This window comes from Gavialis gangeticus, unplaced genomic scaffold, assembly GCF_001723915.1.
Source record: "Gavialis gangeticus isolate Ggan-Ray unplaced genomic scaffold, GavGan_comp1, whole genome shotgun sequence".
Lineage (NCBI taxonomy): Eukaryota > Metazoa > Chordata > Crocodylia > Gavialidae > Gavialis > Gavialis gangeticus.
This window is the reverse complement of record NW_017729005.1, coordinates 3,176,378-3,194,091: the sequence shown is the minus strand read 5'-3', so window position 1 is coordinate 3,194,091 and position 17,714 is coordinate 3,176,378. Positions and strand designations below refer to the sequence as shown.

Below are 17,714 nucleotides of genomic sequence, written 5' to 3'. Positions count from 1 at the left end.
TCCCAGCAGGGCTTGCAACATCCCAGCTGCCTGCTGGGAGCAGCCTGGGCTCCTGGCTGGCAGCAGCTACCCAGAGCTGGGGCCGGCTGCAGCCAGGAGGCTACAAACAGCTGCTGCCTCCCTGGCCCCAGTGCATGCCAAGGAAAATGGCCTCATGTGTCATGCTCGGCACGTGCGCCAGGGGTTGCCAACCCCTGCTCTAGGGCAGGTGTGCCACAAATAAGCCCTGCAGCCTCCCTACGTGCCACTCCAATCCCCTTCCCCAGCCCTATATCCTGCTCTGATTTTTGTTCCGTGTCAAATCTGTTGCTCTGCTTTCTGTTCCCTACCCTGGGCTCCATGTCTTATCTGCTGCTCTGCTTTCTACTTCCTGGCTTATCTGCCACTGTACTGTGTGTCCCTTCCCCCATCTGCCATGTGCCACAAACACAAGCTCCCCATTCCACTTGTGGCATGCATGCTGCAGGTTGGCATCCCCTGCCCTAGGCCATGATTCCTCCAGAAAAGCATAAATCCAAGCAAATCCTGAACCTAGCAACCAGGTAGTGTTATTTCTTCCCTATTCTAGGATGGAGGAGATGGTAAAGGAGCAAAATCAGAAGAGAGATGAAATTTTGCAAAAAGAAATTGAAACTGGGATCCCAGGATCACCTGAGTTTCAGTTGTGATTCTGTTGATGACTTTGGGTAACTTCTCTGCTTTGGTTTTATTTACATATCTGTACAATGAAAATAGTGATAACCGGCAATTATTATACCGATCTGCTTACCTCCCCAGGTTAATTGGACAATGCATGCAGATAGCTTTGAAAAACAAAGACCTTAAATATTTTTCTTGTTAAGTAACTTGAATGTGAAAACTTACATTTTAATTATATTGTTATTTTATTTCTATTTCAAGGGACATGATGTCTGTGACTGTCCTTGGTCTTGAATATTTTATGGTATTTAACAGGAAGGCATCCCTAGTGGCCTCCACCCCTCCTCACTCTTTTCTACCCGTGGCTGTAGGAGAGCAACCCAGGTTCACAGTTGTCTTCCAATAGGGATTCCCTATTTCATGGTCCATACAGGATGCTAGTAAGAGAAACTTGTCTTCATATTTACATAATAGCAGATTATTACTTTTCAGCCTTGAAAACAAAGCTTACCAAAACCAGTGAAATGAATGGGCAATTTCTTCATGTTTGTTTGTTCATTTGTTTATATTTAAAATTAAAGTTTGATTGCAGAACAATTACTAGGTCAGTCTGAAGCCAGAATTTTTTTTAATGAATAACCAGAATTTCATCTAAATCCCTTAGTGAAGGAAAGTATTTTCTTTTTTAAGTGGGCCAAACCTGGAACCTTACCCACAATACCTCACCATTGATTGAGATCTTCTCTTTTAGAAAAAAAGCGAATTTGGATACAACCCTCACACCCTTGTTTTTTTTACAAAACTGGGTACTGACATTTGATTTCTTGCTCCTCTTCTTCAAATTAAAATAAAGACGACAGGAAAGAAGAATCTTGTGAAAACTTCACCGTCTGGGTATTATATACATAGTAGATTTGAATAGTTTTTTTCAAATAGTTAATTGGGTTTTATCATCTTTATTGGAAATCTTCCCTATTTAGCAGGATTTCAGAGTAAAAACTCTATCTTCCTAGCATAAGGTATTGTTCATGCCCATATCAGTATGTCACAGCTTCCACCTCCATCCTTCCCACTGTTGAGCTGCAGCAACCTGCATATGTACACATATATACTATATACCCATCTTCACATATATTTACGTAGATGGTTAATTGGCAAGCTATACATCGTGTACATATCCAATATATGGTGCATTTCAAAATGTCAGTTAGTTCAGGGATAATAGTTTCAGGGTGTTCTAAGAGGATGTTTGAGAGAGAGAGAGAGAGAGAGAGGCTTATTTGTATAAACCTATATTGTATAATTCTTATAATGTTACATGTGTTTTGTTCTCTTTTTATTTTTTGCTGCTTTTATTGCAGCTCTGCAAATACACAGGCAACAAAAATACATCCCGTGAAATGGAAGGTTACGAATATGCATCAGTGTTTCTGTTATGTGGCTTCTCACTAATGTCCCCTGGAAATTTTGCAATGAATATCTGACATTAATTGGCTTGATACCAAGGTGTATCCAACCTTGCTGAAATTAAATAGATCAATTCTATAAGGTGTTTATGGATAAAACTCTCTTTTAACTGTTGGATCTTTAGAGCAAGGACTCGTGATCCTGACAAACGGTGGGGTGCTATTGTGAATAAAACTTGATCTTAGCCCACAAGAGGCCATTTAAATAAATGAGAGGAAGGGGGACACTAACCATACATTTTTAAATAAATCTTGGGCCTGGCTGAATTTTCTCTCAGCTGCTGAATATAGTACAGTTGCCATGTAAGTGCTAGTTTTATTGCTCAAATAATAATCTAAAACATATATTTGACTTAGTGAATAGCATAATTCTAAATCCAATTACCATTAAGCATTTGAATATTTTTCCCCACAAGTCATCAGTGATACATCAACAAGAACTGAAATATGTAACTGCATTTACATTTTGTGCTTTCCTTATGCTGCTTCATGCTTCTAGGGCAGGATCCACTAGGAGGACTAGCAGTTGGTATGTGTCAATGTACACTGCTCAGTCAGCAGCAACCCTCATCTTCTACATTGCATAGTCAGCTGGCTTTAGTTGCTCTGTGGCAGTGGATATAGGCTGCCTGTGCAGAAATTGATGATTTGATTGTCCGGCTTGCTCCTGTTTTAAGGGAACTGAGATGAAGAAAGTCAGCGCATTGACCCATATCATCCAGTTCTCCACTTTGTTGAGAGTCAGACCATGGATGTTCACTAAACATAGCTTCCTATGTTTGTCATTTTGTTTTGAAAGTTAAAAGGTGGCAGAAAAAAGGTTTGAATGAAAAATATAAATAAAGGCTGTACGTTGCTGTGCATTTACTGCCACTCTTTTTAAACCCACATAAGTAGTTCTACAGCTCGTATATTTTGTTTGCATAGTAAGTAAGCCTATTATGAATGGCATGAAATGTTTGCAGTTCTCTAACTATTGTATGTCATCCTCTAATTTATTTGATCTGTTAGACATTAAACAGACCAGCAATTCAGAAACAATAAAACATGCATGCACCAAATGGAAAATGAATACACCACTGTTAGTGCAAATAACAATCCAATACACTGTGCTAAAAACTGGTGACAAAGAGTAGCAAAGGGGAACATTTCTTCTGTCCTGTTTTCCAACTAAGGAAAAAAAAATTAAATACTTAGCAAAGGAAACTGATTTCTCTAGGTTCCAGCTCTGTCAATACATATTAAAGGTTTCAGAGATCTGCCCAGATGCCTGGTGCATTGTGTATCTTTCGATTGTAAATCATGAGCAGAAACTGCAGTATGTAACAGCTTCAAGAGGAAGAAAATGTAGCCCTAATCAGCTCTTTCATTTTTCCCCTGGAGTCCCATGAGAATTTACCAGTTTCTCTTTCTGTTATTTCCCCCCCTCTGAATTAAAGCCGGATGATGAAGTGACTACTGTTCAAGAGAAGGAGCAAGACCAAGATGTTCTGGTGCTTAGGAAAGTGTCGTCACACAGCTCAGCCCCCACATCAGGGAGTGCCGAGAATGACTGGAGGTAAGAGTTTTTTCCTTGGGTGCTCAGAGAAACATTCTCTCTCTCTCTCTCTCTCTCTCTCTCCCTCTCTCACACACACACGCACACACACGCGCGCACGCACGCTGACTGCAGAGCTCTCAGCAGCCAGATGGACTCAGATACCAGCAAGAGAACTAAGATGGCAAGACACAGTAGCATTTAGGGAATGTCTTTGTTATTAATCGTACATTATGGGAAGTTCCAGGTTGAGGATCTTTGACCCTGATTTAGAGAAGAAAGATTCTGCAGCCTTTCTAGGCAGGGAGCTGCCCCTGCCTACATTTGATGTGCCTTATTTTAAATATATTGATGAGGAGGATGAGGAGGATGAATGGAGCAGCCGTTCACAGTCTTCAACAGAGGATGATTCTGTGGACTGTCTGCTTTCTGACAGATATGTGGTGGTATCGGGAACACCAGAGAAGATTTTGGAGCATCTCCTGAATGACTTACACCTGGAAGCAGTCCAGGACAAAGAGACAGGTAAGGGACAAATTTAGGCTGTTTCTAAAACAGTAGTGCTTTGGCAGTGTTGGAGGGTGTATCTGTATGATTGTCTGATGAACCAGCAGGTAACACTGTATTGAAGGAGCTCTATTGTTAAGTGTTCTAAGAGCTTCATTTAAACTATCACATGCTGGATTTCAAGGTGACATCTTGGGCATGTTTATCAAAAGGAAATCAAATCCTGGGGTCTTGTTTTCATTTTGTTTCCTCTGAAATCCTCACTCCTGCTGAATGCCAGCTAACTGTCACAGCTTTGGAACCTGAGGAAGAAATATAGAGAGGAAATGTGGTAACTCAGCAGTGGAAGGTGGTAAACTGGGGTACAGAGCCTCTTGGCATAAATGTCAACAATTAATGAAACTACATGCTTAACAACAACTTCTGCCATTATATAAATAGCTTACACTGTTGCCTACATAGCAGAAGTTGTGACATATATAATACAGTACTCATGTCTCTTCAAGCAGAGATTGTAATTTCTTGTAGCCTGCAGCTATTATTATATTGATCAGAGTACTTGATGTGCAGTTTATATTGCAGCTCATTCTTCTCCCTAAATACAGATGTTGCCATCATGAAAGCACTTTTGGTACATCATCTGCTTCATAAAAATGGGTTATAAACTTTTTTTGTAGCACAAGATATAGTATGTAACCTAGGAAAGTAGTTGTGCATCTTCAGCCATGGATTGTAATTTTTCCAGCCTGGAGCAATTATTATATTGATCCAGCTACTTGACATGCAGTTTATTTTTCAGCTTGATCTCCTGGCTAAATGCAGTTTGCTGTCACCAGTACTCCTTTGGTAGTTTATCAGGAGTGTCTGCAGCCTACAATTTATTTACAGTGTTAATAAAAGTAGCTACACTGGAGAAATATCAGCACAAACCAGCCCTTTAGTTTAGAATTTCAGAATGCTGAAGACCTGTGAAATGTTGCTGGTTGAAAATGGAGTTGGTATATTTTATTGCTCCTAGTGCTGTTAAAATGCACGTTCTTTATGCTTTTATATGCACAGCACTGCAAATGAGTTTACTAAGAATAAACATATTTAAAAGGATTAAAGTGACTAAAAATATAAATAACATCTGTGATTCTCATAGGAATCTTAGTGTCAAGGTCTCAGAACAAGTTACTACTTTATTAATTATTGGACAGAAGGTATTTCCCTAGCATTGATGCATAATTTACCCAGAGAATGAGCAAGAGAAATTCAAGGTGTCTCATTATTGTGATATATGTTGTGCTGATACTTCCGCCTAGAAAATAATAGTTTGTGCAGAGAAAGCACCACTGCCAAATGTTTCTGCTTCCCCCAGTATAATTATAAAAGTTTCATGTATAATTTTTGTTGTGGTAATTCCCTGCATATATCACAGAAGTAGTTCATAAAAATATACTCTGATAAAGGGTTTTAGACCCATGGAAAGTTCATCTCTGAATATTAGTGAATGCAGATTTGGGGGAGATTAGCTGATGCCTCTTGTAGACTGCTGTCAGCTTTGTTCACACCCTCCTAATTTAACTGGAATATGTTGCACTCCTCATTAATGTTTCTAAATGCTTTTAAGTATAGAAAACTGCCAGTATGGCTAAATCAGAGAGCAGTTTTATTTTGACTTTTTGTTGCCTCTGTGCTTTTATTCTCCTTGCTGTTCTTCCTCCGCCTTACCAATGAGTCTTAGATTGGCTGCTCATTAGCATCTTTTTATTGTTCCAGAGTGTGGGTGAAAAATCGCCATCAAAGCAGTTACTATTGCCACTGCTTGACTGGCTATTAGGAGATGATAATACATTTAGTGGTTGGCTAACTCCCCTCTACCTCTCTGGCTCATCTGCTTCCTTATAGGGAGTGAATGTTTTGCCTGTGCAGTGTGGTCATTGTAAACTGGTTATTTGTAGAGGAATCAAGAATTAGGAGTTGTGACTATGATTTCAGATTTCCATGATCACAGTGAAAGCCATGCCTGCTGGATCTGCAGTCCATGACAATTCATATATATTTATACGCTCTATTTGTTTTCCTTTTAAGGTAGATGACAGCTTAACTTTAAAAAATGGGCTGAACTGGTAAATTTTTACTGTAGGAAGAGTGGATTCATCTCAACAATTCAGGCAAGTGGTCTGTTTGACCAGTTGCCTCATTGCCAGAATTTTTGTGTGTGAAAATGTAGGGTGTTGGCTACACAAAAGGTGCATAGATATCTGTGAGTGTATCCATGGACCCTGTGTTTTGAATGGGTAGTTGTCAATGCTTTGGCTGGATTCAAGGAACTGATGATGTATTATGTTCCTCGCTACAGCATTGTCGTTCTATATTCATTTTAAATCAATTTTGTAATTTACAGTCTGGCTCACTGGGGGGACTGTGCAGTTGTACTACCCCAGCAGGAGCTCCAGGAGGAATTGTCTCAGCAGGCATAACTACTTTGAACATAAAGACAATGTCATCCTACAGTATACAGCTGCAGCATCCTGCTGGGTAGTTGACTGGTTCTTAATGCCCTGCCCTCTCTTCTCTCTGCCTCTTCCCAATCCATTTGGTTTATTTGTGCCTCTGAGAAATCTAGAATACAGTAGTGCTTACAGTCTCCAGAGCACAGAGGTAGTTGTTTGTGTATTTGGCCCTTGCATTGAATCACAAGAAGAAAAGTTCCCTATGTTCTTCCTTCCCACTCTGTGTGTAATAAACCATGGCTGCATTGTAGTATGGTTATTGGCAGGTATTAAACCCACAACCTTCAGTACAAAAACCAGGCTTCTGTTACCCAAAATAGAACTTTATTTGTGAGGTAGTAATAATGTTATAGCAGCTAGGCCAGGACACTAGGGCTAGGTATAGACATTAAAAAGCCTGAGGTGGAATTGATCTAAGTTACGCAGTTTTCTGTAAGTGCTGTAGTATAGATCAGTAGTGAACAGAACACACATTTGCCCTTTGGTGGTGGTGTTGGGGGGGAAGGGGCAAATTTTAGACTGGGTTCTGCCACTTTTAAACCACTCTGTGTGCCAAACTTCTGTTCTATAATGGGCAAAGACTGATTTCTGATCACTCATACCAGTAAAAGTGTAATGTCTGTACCTGGCCTATAGAGAGACAGGGTTGTATCTACTTCACTAGTGTACTGGAAATGCCACATGTTAGCGGGCTTCCTAAGCACCCTAGATCTAAGACCCACTGGACTCCATGTCTCCTCTGGTTGACTCTGTTTCTAGGGGACTATAGGCTTTGACATTTATTAACTGCTGTTTTTGTGTTTGCTGAGAACAGAAGGGCATTTGTTAATCCTTGTAGCATCCTCTGAAAGTGATATTGCCAAATGGCAAGTAAATATAGTCTTCAGGGGGAAGAGAAGCTTCAATTTTTACCTGGAATATCTGTTTTTGAGATCTCAAATTTTGTGGAGCTGAATAAACCAACTAGTGTCTCCCCAGTGAGAGAGAGGAAATGCTTATCTCACTGTGAATATTTGGTTTAATCAACTTATGATCTGCTACTCCAGAGGCAAGTGTACAGATTGCTCTACTCCACTTAACTCTGGAGACGACAATTCTTTCGTATTCTCTCTGAGGTTGCTGAAATCCCATAGGAATATATTCCTAGTGCATCCAGGAAAGGGGGTCTCTCGTAGCAACCAAGTAAGGTATGTCACATGCTGGTATCCATAATCTGCATTGATAGTGTTTGGTATTCCACCTGGGTTAATCCTCACCAATGTTTCAGATGATCTCTGACTGATCTAGAGCTGAGGATCTTCCTCCCTAACCACTATACTTCTTTTGACATTTGTGGTTCTTTCCTCAGAACCCTTTCTTCCCTGCAGGTTCCCACTCCTGACCTAAAGGTTAAAGGTTTTCCTTTGCCTACTAACCTGCCTTTGTGTCTAGCCTAGCGGTGGCATTTGGGCAGTGCAAACTGTTCATCTTTATAGTGCCCCAAAGGGGTCAGGAGCCTCTGTTGCATTATGGTTATATAATGCATACATCTTCTAGTAAAGAACAGGGTCCCAAAACTGAACCTTAGCACAGGGCTTCCAAAAGGTAAATGGACTCTGGTAATTTGGTAATAGTTCTGGAGTCAGCAGATGCTATTCCTTGTCATGTGAGAGGAGTATTGTTTTTTGTTATTCTGGTTATATGATTGAGGTCTAAGAATAATATTTTGGTTCCTTAGGTCTTAAACTTTTAGTGTTAAACTTCGATAGCACTAGCCTCTGTACCTTGTGTGTTTGCCTTGAAGCTGCTGCTGCTCCTTTTGAGGGATGTTTTTGTAGCCATTCCACCTATATGCATGCAGCAAGATTGTTACAGTGGTGAATAATGGCATGTTCTGACGAATTTGAACCATTGTCTTTTGTACAATGATACAGCCTTTCCTTATATGATAGCAACTGGATGTATACAGGCACTGTTTCCAGACAGGAGTTAGTTCCTGTCTCTTCTAGGCATATGGCATTGTGTCATGTGCCTAATAGAGTTTGTCTCTTTGTTCACTTCTTGAACGTGCAAAGATTATAAGGGTTGCTTGTTCACTGTGATTCATTCTGTGGCCCAGATCAGTAATAAAGGTGACAGAATTTGTATAGATATCCCAAAATCAGGATAAGCTTGTCTAATGGAGGAGTAAATACTGATCTAATCAATATTGATATTGATATCTATATTGATAGCTACAGAGAGGAAGTTAGTTGTGGTCAGGTAGCAGGGCAGGGTGGTACCTAAGTGGCTAACTCAGGGGTGGGCAAAATATGGCCCACAAGCCAGATGCGGCCCATGAGGCCATTCTATCCAGCCCACAGGGCCCCTAAAAATGTAGAAAATTAATATCTATCTGCCCTTGGTTCCTGTCAAAAATGATGGAACCAAGGGCAGTGGAACCCAGGGGAAGCCCGGCGAGCTCCAACAACAGTGGGCTTGCCTGGCCCCACCCCCCAGCCAGAAGCCCCAGCCAGGGTTAGTGGGCTGGGAGCACGTGGCTGCCCCAGCACGGGAAGCTCAGGTAAGTGGGGCAGGGGGGGAACCCTGGGCAGGGAAGGAGCGCGGGGTGGGGGGTGGGAAGCGGCTCTTCCCCACCCCATGCCCAGTGCCCTGTGCTACAGCTGCTCGCAGCCTGCCTCGGGCTGCCTGTGCCCGCTCCCGACAGCCCCATGCAGGCTGCGAGCACCTGTAGCGTGGGGCGGGGGAGGGGCCACTGCCCCCCCCCCACGCTCAGCTTTTCCATGGGCTCCTTCCCTGTATGGAGAAAAGCAGCCCCTCACTCACCCCATGGCCGGTGCCCCACACTACAGGCACTCGCAGCCTGCCTGGGGCTGCCTCTGCCTGCTCTGGACAGCCCTACGTGGGCTGCGAGTGGCTGCAGCAGGGAGCACTGGCCATGGGGCAGGCGAGGGGCCGCTTTTCCCCATGCTTAGCACCAGCTTCTTCCCTGCTGGCAAGCAGAGGGTCGGGGCTGAGCGCTGCCCCCTGCTGTCCCAGCCACCTGCGAAGGGTTTAGATCGAGAGTGTGGTCGGGGGTAGAAAGGTAAGAAAGATTTATTGACTTAAGAAAAACACAACTACGCGTAGTAACAAGACAAACGATGACAGACAAAAGCGATTCACGTCGGCAACTTATTGGCAGTCCCTCTGATGCCCGATACACAGCAAGCTTCTCTTTCCACAAAGTTCAGCGAGGTCAGGTGTCCCCAGACAACGCTGTCTGAGGGGTGCCAGGAAGGACCCTGGAATGTAGTTCTTGGGCTCCTCGAGGTCCACAGGCCCACTGATCCAGGCAACAGCTAACTAATCCTTTTCACAGAGCTGCATCTTCCTTCTGAATGGTTTCCAAATATTTCAGCTAATTTATAGCTTCTGAAAGACACTGATAATGTACGACCACTTAGATTCCTTTTTCTTCAACTGTCCATAAACTGACCAATAGCAGTACAAGCCTTGCATTTGTTTGATAAGGTAATTTTAACTGTGCCATGGGGCCTTACTACTTCTAGGCTTTGCTAAATTTACTAGGCCTTACTTTATACAAGGCCTCACTACATCCTAAATTATAATTAGGCTTTTAGCAACAACTTATAGCTTAATATCTAAACAAATACAGAAAAACACTGGATCTAATCTTCATAGAGCCTTCAGCAAGCACTTTTATCACACAGACATACTTTTCAGCTGCCCCACCTGCCTGTACTGTGGGGCTGTGGGGCACCGGGTGTGAGCAGGTGGGGAGCCAGCAGGAGCACAGGGCCTGCACCAGTGTCCCGGGGCTGGTGCCGGCGGGGCCCAGAGCAGGGTAGCAGGAGTGTGCGGTCCCAGCTGGCAGGGACTCTATGGAGCCGGGCCAGTTCCCCACTCCCAGCCGGTGCAGCCCAGCCCGGCTCCACAGATGCTTGCCAGCCTGTGCCCCGCTCTGGGCCCCACTGGTGCTTGCCCTGGGACATTGGTCCCAAGACATTGGGACCTTGGTCCTGAAATGGCGACCAGGGGGTGGGGCACCTGTTAAGAGGCAGGGCTACCCATGCAGCCCTCCACCAAAAATAATTGCCCACCCCTGAGCTAACTAGTTCAGAGAGGCACGAGCCTTTCGTAGGCCTGCTTCTTTAGGTGCCACTTTTTAACATGCCACCCTGCCCTACTTCCTGCCTGATCTACTCTGTTTTCTTGCATAACACATGCACCTTTTTCCTAAAAATCAGCCTTCCAAATTGGGGTTTGTGTCTTAAGTGGGGAAACTTATTTTCTGCACCAGAATGGAGGAAGCCTGTAATACAGGGCAGGCAATTATTTTGGCTGGAGGGCCACTTACTGAGTTTTGGCAAGCCATCGAGGGTCGCATGACAGGCAGCCAGGGGCAGATAAATATTAATTTTCTACATTTTTTAGGGGCCCCGTGGGCTGGATAGAATGGCAGCCAGCAGGCCGCATTTTGCCCACCCCTGCGTGTAATGGCTAGCCTGCTTCTCTGTCTCTGTAGCCCCAGGGAAGCAGGGGTGGAGTTCACTGCTCAGGGACAGAGTTACAGTGCAAATGCATGGTAAGACCATGTTCCCATGCATTACTGCTACCATGTTATCATTGTATATACCTTAGTTGTGTATTTCACCTGATAATGTCTCAATATTATATAATATGGTGATATAGTAGAATTACTGAACCTGTTGAGACCTGCAGTAAGGGGTCAAAGCACTTATATGTTGTTTCAACCAGCATTAATTATTGTCCTGTTCGTTTTTGTGACCAGAAGGGATGACATTCTGATGGATCTGGGCAAGCATGAGGAGGAAGAACAGGGAGGAATGTGCCACAGCTAAAGCATTATTTCCTTGTTCTAATGGCCTTGCTGGAGCCCTGCTGATAGGAAAGCTGCACAACTCTGGTCCTTGGTGGGAGACAAATGCATTGTTGACCCTCAAGGATGGAGTAACAACTGCTGAGGGAGTAAGTTGTGCTGCCAAGGAAAAGATAAGAATTAAGAGTGACCCCCGTGCCGCATTCCCTTGGTTGGGAACTTAAAGGGAACCCCCTTGAAGAAAAAGTGGAATGGAAAGAGAGTTTCTTGATTACTCTGAGAGACGAACGTAGGTGGGAAGTTGTAGATCCCTTTACCGGGAACTTCTGAGAATTGAGTTTTCAGAAGGAAAAACAGCCTACAGTATGTTAGTAGCCAAATTTAGAATTTGATTCCTATGCTTGCACTCTTCCATTTATTTTCCATTGTTTCATTGCTCATTGTAATTAATAGCCACCTCTTCCCATGTGGGAAATTGATTGGGAGCCTGCATATGCACCAGTTTTAAAACTGCTCATTGTTAAATTGTATATTGTTTGTGACTAGCTGCAATAAACTTGTGTTGGGTCAAAAAACTTCACAGACATCACTTACAGATGATAAAGATCAAATGAGAATAAATTATTAAAGTCAAATAAGTATACCAAATACCTTGTTACAAAAAATATACTCTTAGGATGTGTTTAGACATGTACAAGACTTGTGCTATGCAGTGCTGCAGATCCATCTGTGGCACCACATACTGTACATACAAGCGTTCCCTGTGGCGCTGCTTTATAGTGTGGGGGGTGGGGGAGGGGGGTTGACCCTGGGAGATCCTGGGGTCAAAAAAACCCATGCCTAAAAAAAAACTAAGGTGGTGCACATGGTGGCAGCACACGCCACCCAAAACCAGAGCCTAGCCAGCCAGAGCCAAGCTCCAACCACTGGCCAGGCTCCCTCCTGCAGGATCGCCACAGCTGCAGCTCCTGGAGGCCCCCAGGACCCCAGGTGATGGGCACAACTGCTGGCCCCAGCCTCCCCTCCCCCGCCCAGAGCAACATACTGCACAAGGTGTGTCGCTGCTACTTGTCCCCAGGGAAATGCACTTTCCCGCTCATGGGGATGTGCCCTTAAGGAGTTTCAAAGAGGGTAGGTCAGTAGTAGTCCTTAGCTCAGGATTTTAGGACCTGTCACAGAACTGGCTGAAACCTTTTCAGCAAAACAAAATTCCAGTGAAATATGCTGTTCCAATACAGAATAATACGTTCCAGTGCAGCACAGAAACAAATTTTAGAAGCTTGAAAGTTTCTGTGAAATGGAATTCTCAACATCCAGCAAACTCCAATGATCACTGCAAGAGGAAGACTAGTAAGTCTTATGCAAGGTATAAAAACAGCAGCGATGACTAAAAAGAAACATGTAGGCAAAATCTGAGGTGCATCTGAATTTGATGCAACTTTTACTTCCTGCCCCTGTGATTCTCCTTTCACTGACCCACTAGAGTAACCAATGTAAAATCTGGGTGAGATGGCTCTGAGTCCCTCTCTATCCTAAATAAACAACGGTTTCCAAACACATAAATCGGTTCAGTGCTATCTGAGAGAGGTAGGTATCTGTGTTAGTCTGAAGTCAGGCAGAAGGCAAAGTAGATTCTACTGCTTATGAAAACTTATACACCTATGATTTAGTTAGTCTACAAAGTGCAAAACTACCCTGCCTTCAGTGATATCAGTCCTACTAGGAAAACATATTGTCTCTTTGACAAGTGGCAGCAGATTTTTGTTGCCTGGTGAGTTAGTTTCCTCCCAGAGCAGAAAAGACTAAAACAGAGTCGACATTTTTTGTGTGACTCTGATGTACACAACGCACACAACTATGTCATAAATTTTCTTCCTAGAACAGAAGAGATTGTAGAGTGCACATTTACAGTACTTTATTTTAGAAACCTCAAGTTCTCACTCAACACTAACTGCTAAAACAACCTGCTGGATGCCAGGGGCTTTTTACTTGAGAGACACCCATCCAAAGCTACTACCTAAAACAGCATGACTTTGAACAACCAAGCCTCGATACAAAGGTTGAACTCCCACTGAGACAAAAGAGGGTGCTTGTACATTAATGACTTGTGACAGGCATGATATTAGCATCTATTGCCGTAGCAGTTTAGTAAGAAGGCAGTTCATTCAAGGGAATGTAGTACTTCTTCCTAGTGCTTTATTATAATGTTATAAAACATGAGAACTTTATTTCTTAAAGGATAATTGGAAAATAAGTTTGTGCATTGGAGGAAAGAGTTGGAGTTATATAAGAATGCTGAAAACAAAAATATAGCATGAAATACTCACTACATTTTTGAGTACAAGAATACAGCTCATACACTGTACTTGGTGTTTGAATGCCAGTTTCCAGTGTAGTCTGGGTTCAAAGTTGCTCTAATACAATGATTTTCTTGTGAGATTAACATCTTCTGAGAAATGTAAAAGAGCACATTCATTACCCACCCACAGCATGTGAAGGACGGACTCCCTCACAGAGGAAGGATCTGTACAAGTACAAGTAGTATGAGCATTAAAAACCTGAAACAAGGCTGTTCTACATAACTGGTGGTGGGATAACAACCTAATTTACTTTGTTGCTGCTAATTCCCCCATGCCACTCAACTGTGTGATCACAGTCCAAACAGTTTTGCAAACAGAAATCCACGCTTTTTCACTTCTTTTTTATTACAGCTACACTCTAATTCACAGTGAGTGTATCTATACCTACTATGAATGTGAGTGAATAAACTCTGCCAAAGTTCATGATGGTATTGCTCCTGAGCACCACGTTTACATGAGCCCACAGGATTGCAGCAGGCTGAGCCAGGTTGGAGCAGCTTCAGCTGGCAAGGAGCCCCAGGGGTCAGCCTGGGGCTGCTCCGACTTGGGTTAGTGTGCTGCATAGGGGCTGGCTGGGGCATGGGGATGCTCCAGTGCGGGGCTAGCCAGTAGACAGGCCCTGCACTGAAGCACCTGCATGCCCCAGCTAGCTCTGTCAGCATCTACATGTGCATCATGGCAAACTAAACACCACCGCAGGGTAGTATTTGTGTTTACAAGTACTAACCTATGGATGCATTTATTCGTTTACTGTGTCCTAATAGGGTCGTGTGTACAGAAGCTGAGACATTTACTGTGGAGCCAATTAGGCAACTCCACAATAAACATCTCATATAGATGCACCCAGTTACTCTTAATTAGATTTTTTTCCTTAATATCTGTTACTACTGCTCTGTGATATTTTTGTGAAAACTGTGTACTTGCTATCACATTCTTTTCCAGCTTTCACTTTTCTTAAAGTAAATCCTTGTGCTGAGACTACACATAAAGGAAAGTTTATATATAGTGAACAATTAACTGAAATGAATTTTTTGATTAGTTCTATGTAAGTAATTTTCAAATCACAGTTGTTTTAGGATCCCCCTGAAGTAAGTGCAAAATTTGAATTGTTCTTCAGTACCAAGCACCTCTGCTGCAGAACTGAGGAAATATACAGTGTTCTTCTATAGCTCATGCAGACGAATCCCAGAGAAATAGACTTTCACAAAAAACAACATAGCTCAAATGTAGCGATGAGTGGTGGCCACAGGGAGAGGGTTACAGCTCCTGAATCCTCCATCACCTGGTCCTCCCAGAAACCTCACTGCCACTCCCCCTGGCATGAATTCCAGAGTACCTGGTGTAATGGAGCTCTGCTGACAGTCCACCTACCATCACAGGGCATGTTTACATGTGCTCTGACAGCTGCTGTAATTACAGTAGCGCAGCGTCTCAGGTATCAGTGTCCCTGCACTTAAAAATGGTGGTTGAGCACCCTTTTAAGTGCGGGTACTCTGATACATGAGACACAGGAGGCTGCTGAAGAACAGCAATTGCCATGCTCCAGCAGATTCGATTGACTGAGTCTGCTCTGACACTGGAATTCCATTGCCTTGGAGCAGCCTAGCTGCTCGTGTATACACTGCTCCTGTATAGACAGCTGAATGATACAGCAACTGGGGAAGAGATTCCTCCTACATGGGGAAATTCTCCTATGGGAATTTCCAGGTTGTTTCAATTTTAAGTTAGGCAGCCCAGAGAATTCAGCCCCTGAATTTAATTTTGGATGGTTTTAATGAGAGTTCTTTTCAAGAAATGTGGCAGGCAAAGTTCTTTGAGTAGATGTGATATCTTTTATTAGACCAACTGAGTAGCTGGAAAAAAGTTCTTGGCAAGCTTTCAAGCATAGTCACCCTTCTTCAGGCATACGGAGTCTCTGCTGTTCTGAGAGTCCAAGAAATGAGAGAAGCTAAAAATGGAGCAGGATGCCAGTGAGAATGTAAATAGGCAGAAATTAGAAAGACAAAGGTAAAGCAGAGAGGGGGAGGGGGAAGGGGAAGAGAGCAGGGAGAAAAAGGCTTAAGGGAGACATAACAGTGATAAAATACAAGGTAGAAAAGAGACTGTCAGTGAAAAAGAAAATAGTTGGAGATCAGGAAAACAGGAATGAGAGAAGCTACAAGTGTGAGAGGATGTGGTGAACATATAAATAGGTAAAAAGGAGAAACAAAAGGTAAAGCAGGTGGGGGAAGAAGGCAGGGGAGAAAAGGCGGGGCAAAGGGAAACATTACAGTGGTAATAATACAAGGTAAGAAAGAGGCTGTCAAAAGAAGTGAATCATAGGCAATCAGGGAGACAGAGGGCAGAGAAGTGAAACTTCAGGTTTCAAAAACTGTCAGGTTTATCTGTAGAAACAAGATGTTTGAGCAAGGAACTTAGCATTAATGTGTTTTTATTAGGGGGCTGGGGTTTTGAGGGCACAACACACGGAATTTTGAGAAAAAGCAGACAGCCCACAAATGAGTGTAAACAAAACAGAGGAAGGACCAAAGGTATTTTTGATTCACCAGCCAAAGCTTTTGGGGTTTTTTAATAAGTTATCTAGTATTTATGGGCACTTGTTGATCTACACTTGGAAATCTCTGGTAAGGACCCATAATAAATTAATACAGAGCTAAGTAGCTAGAAAAACAAATCATGATGTCTGTTTTTATTCTTTTCACAATGTGATTTTAGCTCTTCATTACCAACACAATAATTAAACCCTTGTGCCTGGAAACTGGAGCTCCACTAGATTGGCCAATATAAAGCCCTGTGTATGTGAATTTGTTGTTATGAGTGTCAGTACACCATACTGAATACACAGCCTTAAGCTGGAAGCAAAAAACAAAAGAATCCAACAGTTAAAAAGCTCCAACAACAAGAACAAAAAAAACAAACAACATTTGTGCACTTCATTCAAATTCTCAAAATAACAATAGGATTATCACATTTTTAAATACCCTGGAGCATGGAACCCTTTCTAGTGGGAATAGTCAAATAATCACTGTTTTTTCTCATCACACTGCAGCACCTACACTTTGTTGTCTTTGAAGCTGACAGTATAATAGGCCAGTAGAAGAATTTGGATGCATCTTTCCATTCCACATTAGTATGACATGCAGTAAAGAGATGACCACAATTTGACTACAATTTGGAATCCATACGTGCATGCATACATACATGTATCTTCTCTAGCAGGTTATATATCCTTTGTGCTTCTCTGCTTTATGCTTTTTTAACATAGTACACTTTCCAAGGAAGACTCCATGATTTCTAAGGCTAAGAAGAGACATTGAGCTAATTGTCCTGAGCTATGACTTGCTTCAAAACAAATGTGGGACAGTCATTTACATACAAATGGCTTGACTGGCCATTAACTTGAATTAATTGCTATTGTCCCAGAGCAAAGTGTTAATTTGGATACTTCACAGGTACTTAACATAGGACTGTTGGTTTGTCCTGGGAGGAATCTGTTTTTAGCTTTAGAAATTATAATTTGAGACCTATTTAATTTGTGGTTTAATTCGTGGAAACCATAAAAATCAGCAGTATCCACAATCACTTGGAAATATTCAATTGGTCATGATATCCCCCAAAAAAACAACTCCCCCAAAAAACCCAGTGTATTTTTTAGGATCTCCTAATCCTCAACATGATACTTGGACAACCCGGCAATCCCTACAGCCACTGTCGCATGCTTGAGATTACTGATTGTCTGCGATGATGGGGCTCTCCACCAATCTGTGGTGATGGTGGAGCCCCTCTGCCAATCAGCGGCAAGGGGCAGAGCCACTGGGAGATACCCACGAAATCGGCTCTTCATGCCACAAGCGAGACACAAAAATGGCTTGATCTTGCTACAAG

The 17,714-nt window shown here is 42.7% G+C and overlaps 1 protein-coding gene across 1 annotated transcript in view; it reads left to right on the top strand.

The window, feature by feature from the left end:
* RAPGEF5 (Rap guanine nucleotide exchange factor 5) overlaps positions 1-17,714 on the top strand; it is a 267,967-nt gene that overhangs the window by 141,604 nt on the left and 108,649 nt on the right. Inside the window, exons 10-11 of the mRNA XM_019508540.1 lie at positions 3,545-3,663; positions 4,079-4,167. Coding sequence (XP_019364085.1) covers positions 3,545-3,663; positions 4,079-4,167 — 208 coding nt within the window. The remainder of the gene's footprint in view (positions 1-3,544; positions 3,664-4,078; positions 4,168-17,714) is intronic.